The 7,055-nt window shown below is 44.9% G+C and overlaps 1 protein-coding gene across 1 annotated transcript in view; it reads right to left on the reverse strand.

Annotated features, from left to right (window-relative positions):
* LOC145353068 (interferon-induced GTP-binding protein Mx3-like) overlaps positions 1-4,265 on the reverse strand; it is a 41,432-nt gene extending 37,167 nt beyond the window's left edge. The window contains exons 1-2 of the mRNA XM_080203410.1: positions 4,149-4,265; positions 1,862-2,054 (exon numbers count right to left, since the gene is read on the reverse strand). Coding sequence (XP_080059536.1) covers positions 1,862-2,051 — 190 coding nt within the window. The 5' untranslated portion in view covers positions 2,052-2,054; positions 4,149-4,265. The remainder of the gene's footprint in view (positions 1-1,861; positions 2,055-4,148) is intronic.
* Between the last annotated feature and the right edge of the window lie 2,790 nt (positions 4,266-7,055).

Raw genomic sequence — 7,055 nt, forward strand, 5'->3', positions numbered from 1 at the left:
TGCCCAGTTAAATGCCTGATTTGTACTTAATTCGGTGAACCTTCCTGAAGTGTTGGCGACATTGGTCTCTTGCCAATTGTCCAGCCAAGAGGCAAGAGCTCTGTTGCCTAAATTAAATTCTGCCAGTGAGAATATAGAGCATAAAACATAGAACATTACAGCACAGTCCAGGCCCTTCGGCCTCAATGTTGTGCTGAGCTATGTCCAAACCCAAGATCAAGCTATCCCACTCCCTATCATTCTGGTGTGTTCCATGTGCCTATCCAATAACTGCTTGAAAGTTCCTAAAGTGTCTGACTCCACAATCACAGCAGGCAGTCTATTCCACACCCCAACCACTCTCTGAGTGAAGAATCTACCTCGGAGATCCCTCTTATATCTCCAACCATGAACCTTATAGTTATGCCCCCTAGTAACAGCTACATCCACCTGAGGAAATAGTCTCTCCAAGTCCAATCTATCTAGCCCCCTCATCATCTTATAAACCTCTATTAAGCCGCCTCTCATCATCCTTCACACTAAAGAGAAAAGCCCCAGCTCCCTCAAACTTTCCTCATAAGACCTACCCTCCAAACCAGGCAGCTTCCTCGTAAATCTCCTTTGCACTCTCTCCAATGTTTTCACATCCTTCCTATAGTGAGGTGACCAGAACTGAACACAATACTCCAAATGTGGCCTCACCAATGTCCGGTATAGTTGCAGCATAACCCCACGGCTCTTAAACTCAAACCCCCTGTTAATAAACACTAATACACGGTAAGCCTTCTTTAGAGCTCTATCCACTTGAGTGGCAACCTTCAGAGATCTGTGGATATGAACGCCAAGATCTCTCTGTTCCTCCACATTCCTCAGAACCCTGTCATTGAGCCTGTAATCCGCATTCAAGTTTGTCCTACCAAAATGAATCACCCCTCACTTATCAGGTTGTGGCATTATACAGACCTGGGTGAGAAAAGGACCAAAATGGGGACAAAATATTCCTGGATGCAAGGAAACACAGGAAAAGAAAAGAAAGAAAGGGGGAGGAGATCCCCTCTCACTCTCTTAAACTCAGTAAGTGGTCTCACAACACCAGGTTAAAGTTCAAAAGGTTTATTTGGTAACATGAGTTTTCAAAGTGCCGCTCTTTCATTGGGTGAGACTACTTACTGTGCTGACCCCAATGCCGGCAACTCCACACCATGGTCTCCTAAACTCCAGTGAATATAACCCTAACCGATATAGCCTTTTCTCATATGGCAGACCTGCCATCCCAGGGGTCAGCCTGGTAAACCTTCGTTGTATTCTCTCTATAGCAAGGACATCCTTCCCTGGAAAGGGGCACCAAACTGTACACAGTGATGACTTGCAACAGCGAAGATCTATTGTTGCATTTTATAACCGACCACTGTGGTGTGCTGGGATCTGGACATTGGTCTGGATTTACTGGCCCCACCGCCGGTGGTGTTGCCTGGTTTCCCTGAAAATCGACGGACTTCTGGCTGGACCAGCGAATCTCCTTCAGTGGGTGCCACCAAGAGGGGGCCAGAAGCTTCTGGCCATTGCCCATGTGATGAAATGCCAGGCTTGACGGGTCAAGAAGCCTCCTTCTGCACTGTAGAATTCAATGACTCTATTCCCATTTAGAGTAAAGAAGGCTCACTTCCTCATTTTAATGTCTTCAGTACTTAAACCCATTATAAGGATGAATAATTTCCTCAGTTTAGTTTAGTAAACTTGCAAAACTGCATGGCAAGGTGGACAGGCAAGCTTTGTTATAGTGTTATCATAGGATAGAGAACTGATTGAACGAAAAGAAAACACACCAAGAAATATATAGAGCGAGCGAGACGAACAGATAATGATTCTGAAATTGCCTTACCGTTCCCCCGGGGAAGTGATACCCCTGACAATGCCTCCAAGACCGAGCTCTTCCCAGAACTTTGGTCTCCGATCACTGCGATGGCAGGAAGTCCCAAGTCCTTGTCCACACCAAATGCTCTCAGTGAGTCAATGAGATCGATGCAAGGTCGTACCTTCATTTCATACTCATTGTAAAACACAGTGTCCATTGTCTGAAAGAGAGAATGTTGTCAAACAAATAAATCCAATTTTTTTTAAACAATGATATTTTAATCGAGTTTCCAGAGTAGGAATAAGATATTGTACACGTGTATTTAAGACAGAGATAGACAGGTTCTTGATTGGTAAGGGGATCAAAGGTTACGGGGAAAGAATGGGGGATTGGAGTTGAGAAAGTTATCAGCCTTGATCAAATGGTGGAGCAGACTCGATGGGTTGAATGGCCTAATGCTTCTCCTATATCTTATGTTCTTATTACATATCCACTCTTTCCCTAACACAAATGCAGAGTTCTAATTCCCTTCCTGCACCTAATGGGGCACTAAGGCAAACTTACTTTGCCTGATTCCATAGCTAGTTATTCCTGGAACAGGTCACTAATCTGTCACCAGAGGCCTACAGCTTGAGGAGTGCCACTCCGCACTAAGCATGGTTGACTGGGAGACTCTCCCACTCTTACTGCCCGCCTTGAGTGTATTAAAACTATTTGTAGGTTGACACTCAATCTTTGGCCATCAAGTCCTGGGTTGGGACTTGAACCTGAAGCTTCTGGCTCAGAGGCAGGGATGTTACCCATTGCGCCACAAGTTTGTCACATGCTACAAAGTGAATTGTCAGTATTTTTCTTGACAATCAATGTCTGTGGATTGCCATGATGTTCTGAGTCCACCACAATTGTTATATCTGCTTGAGAAAAATCTTGCCAAGCAGCTGCCCCCCATGCCTGATCGAAAGATACAGACTCAGAAGTAAGAATAGACCATTCGGCCCTTCGAGCCTGCTCCACTATTCATTTTGATTTCAGCTAATTAATAAATTCAATATCCTGATCTCACCTTTCCCCCATATCCCTTGATCCCTTTAGCACCAAGAGCTAGAACTAATTTCTTCTTGAAATCAGACATTTTGGCCTCAACTACTTTCTGTGGTAGTTAATTCCACAGAATCACCACCCTCTGGGGTTGAAGAAATTTCAACTCATCTCAGTTCTAAAAGGTTTACCCCGTATCCTCAAACTATGACCTCTAGTTCTGGACTCCCCCACCATTGAGAACATTCTTTCTGAATCTGCGCTCTCTGATCCGGTTAGAATTTTATAAGTTTCTTTGAGATCCCCTCTCACTCTCCTAAACTCAGTGAGTAGTCTCACAATGCCAGGTTAAAGTCCAACAGGTTTATTTGGTAGCACGAGCTTTCAGAGTGCCGCTCTTTCATCAGGTGACACTATTTACTGTGCCTACCCCAATCCTAAGCCGGAATCATGATCTCCTAAACTCCAGTGAATATGATTCTAACCAATATAGTCTCTCCTCATATGGCAGACCTGCCATCCCAGGAATCAGCCTGGGAAACCTTCTCCTCTACAGCAAGGGCACCCTTCCTCGGATAAGGGCACCAAAACTGTACACAGCGATGACTTGCATGAGCAAAAATCTATTTGCATTTTATAACCGCCCACTATAGTGTGCTAACTGAGATCTAGACACTAGGCTGGATTTACTGGCCCTGCCTGACGCTGGGGTTGCCTGGTTCCTCTGAAAATCGATGGACTTTTGGCTAGACCAGCTAATCTCCTTCAGTGGGTGCCACCAAGAGGAGGTCAGAAGCTCCCACCATTGCCCGCGTGATGAAATGCCAGATGCATGTAGAACTAGCAATGTAACAAATACTAGCGATTTCTGGCCAATAAATATCCCCCAGCTATTGATTATCTGATTGCTGTCTGCAGTGCTTGCTATGTGCAGATTGGTTGCTGCACTCCCTACATAGCTACAGTACTTCAAAAAGTACTTAATTGGCTGTAAAGTGCACTGGGAGGCTGTGAAAGGCGATATATAAATGCATGTCCTTTTTTTTCTGGTTATGCCTAATGCCACTAGTTCCAGTGGAACCCACCATCATGCAAATCTATTCCCTTGAGAGATGAACGGAAAAGTCGCAGGTGTGGGGGAGGAAGGGCGAAGGGTAGGGGAGGTACGGGGCAGGTATGGGGGTGTGGGGGGCTGTGGAGGAAGGGTGCAGGATGGGCGGATAGATTGCAGGAGGCTGTGGCTTCTGCGTTACTTTCACAACACAAAGTCGCTTGCCTTGACTGAGATTTTTCTCTGTTCTTCCTTTTGTGTCCCCAGTGCATCAAATGCAGACAGCCAGACCTCAGTTGGACCAGCCGCGTTTGGAGTACCAGTTACAGGTCCTTTGGGCAGTTCCGGCAACGGCAATGGCAACAAATATTCAAGCTCCTTGGAAAGGAAAGAAAGTAACTGTGTAACTCGACAGACACAATTCCAAAAGATCAAACACATCCCAGCCCGGCTACTCATCCCTGGCCTCTCTGTTGTCATGATGTGGAGACGCCGGCATTGGACTGGGGCAAACATAATAAGAAGTCTCACAACACCAAGTTAAAGTCCAACAGGTAGCAAAATCCACTGGCTTTCAGGGCACTGCCCCTTCGTCAGGTGAGTGGGAGTTCTGTCCACAAACAGGGCATATAAAGGCACAAATTCAATTTACAAAATAATGGCTGGAATGCGAGTCTTTATCTTATGCGAATGCGAGTCTGACCGTTGTCTCCCATGGACACCCTCAAACTCACATCCCACTCACTCCCTCCACCCACAGGGACAGCAGCAACGTTTCACACTCCATAATATGGGCTCTGCAGAGAGAGGAGAATGTGGTGTAAAAAGATTGAATGTTAACCAAGCACGTTCCCTCATGGCCTGTTCAGGTGGCATGATGGCACAGTGGTTAGCACTGCTGCCTCACGGTGCCCAGGTTTGATTCCTGGCTTGGGTCATTGTCTGTGTGGAGTTTGCACATTCTACCCATGTCTGCGTGGGTTTTCTCTGGGTGCTTAGATTTGATTTGATATTGTCACATGTATTAAAATACAGAGAAAAGTATTGTTTCTTGTGCGCTATACAAACAAAGCAAACCATTCATAAAAAAGGAAACGAAAGAGTGCAGAATGTAGTGTCACAGTCATAGCTAGGGTGTAGAGAAAGATAGTTTAAAAGAGTCAAAATGAAGTTTTAGAAGCATAGAACAAGAGTAAAAGATAGAATTAGAAGGTATGCTGGGCACTGCTTGCAAGATGTGCAGGTTAGGTGGATTGGCCAAGCTAAATTGCGCCTTAGTGTTGGGGGACAAGCTAGAGTAATGCGTGGGGTTATGGGGATAGGGCCTGGGTGGGGTTGTGATTGGCGCAGACCCAATGGCCTGAATGGCCTCCTCTCTCTGGCCATTTTTTCAGGGTGTAGCGATGCCGGCGTTGGACTGGGGTAAACGCAGTAAGAAGTCTCACAACACCAGCTTAGTAAACCCACAAGCTTTCGGAAGTGCTGTTCCTTTGTCAGGTGTGTGGAAGGTTCTTCAGGAACACTGAAAATCCCATAGGGTACCTAATGGGCTGTCTCCTTATCTAATCAGATTCAATCCTAATCAGATATTTATTTGAATATTTAAATTATTGACTAATCTGTCTTGCAGCATATCACTCATTGATGACCCAAATTCACACCTCATCACTAATTGTCTTAGTCTTGTGATAAATGTAGCAATTATCTCCCCTTGGGCAGAATGAAAGTGGTTTGTTTTTAGGAATCAACTGCATAACAATCATAGAATCCCTACAGAAGGAGGCCATTTGGCCCACCAAATCTACACTGACCACAATCTTACTCAGGCCCTATTCCCGTAAGGCCACATACTTACCCTGCTGATCCCCCTGATACTAGGGGTCAATTTATCATGGCCAATCAACCTGTCCTGCACATCTTTGGACTACATTGAGTAACATTGCTAACATTGAGCTCTTTAGCTCGGAGGCTGTAGTATATTATCCACTGATCTATGGAGTAAAAAACGTCCTGTAGTGTTAAAGATTTCTAGAAGTTTCTTATAATTCTAAATCTGTCTTCAGTAATCCTGTGTTCCCTTGGGGGTCTTCCTTCCTGCTCCAGCACAAATTTTCTGACCTTCTCGCTGATGCTCAGTTAATGGGCTGGAAAGAGGAAGATCGCGTGTGCTCAGCCACCCAGATTTATTCACGTCAACTTTCTCCTCCAGACCTGGCTTCCAGAAGATTCCAGCCATCATTCCAGGAAGCAGAGATCAATGTAATACACAGGTTTTAAAAATCTGAAAAAATTCACGGGAAACTCTATTCAGATCTCCAAAGGCCAGCAAGAAAGTTTGAAGAGCTAAAATTTATTTATTATTCTCACAAGTCGGCTTACATTAACACTGCAATGAAGTTAGTGTGAAAATCGTCTCTTTGGGTACACTGAGGGAGAATTTAGCATGGTCAACCAGCATGTCTTTCAGACTGTGAGAGGGAACCGGAGCATCCGGAGGAAACACACGCAGACACGGAGAGAATGAGCAAACTCCACACAGGCAATGACACAAGCTGGGAAGTAATGCTAACCACTGTGATTTCAAAAATTGCAGGAACAAAATTTGAACTTGTGCCTTTGAAAATGGACAGTGTTGTTTCTTCTCCCTGTTACACTCCTTGCCCACTGCATTTCCTACTCGTTACATGTAATGAACATGTTGTATAACATGTGGTGAGTGTAATGGGTAGGGACTGTAATCACAGAGTCTTATAGCATAGAAACAGGCCCTTCAGCCCACCACGTCTGCGACAACCATCAAAATCAATCTATACTAATCTCATTTATCAGCATTTGGACCGTAGCTCACTATGCCTTGGTGATTTAAGTGCTTGTTCAGATACTTCTTCAATGAGTAGCTGCCTCCATCACACTCAGACAGCGCGTTCCATATTTCCACCATCCTCTGGGAGAAAAAATCTTTCTATGGATCCCCTCTGAACTACTTGCTCCTCACCTTAAACCTACACCCTCTGGTCGTAAACATCTCTGCCATAGAGAAAATATTCTTTACAATCTCCTCTATCTATCTATGCCTCTCGTAATTTTGTATACTGCTATCAAATCCCTCGGCCTCGGGGAAAACAAACCCAG

The sequence above is a fragment of the Carcharhinus amblyrhynchos genome, chromosome 15 (genome assembly GCF_965287045.1).
Source record: "Carcharhinus amblyrhynchos chromosome 15, sCarAmb.v2.hapA, whole genome shotgun sequence".
NCBI lineage: Eukaryota > Metazoa > Chordata > Chondrichthyes > Carcharhiniformes > Carcharhinidae > Carcharhinus > Carcharhinus amblyrhynchos.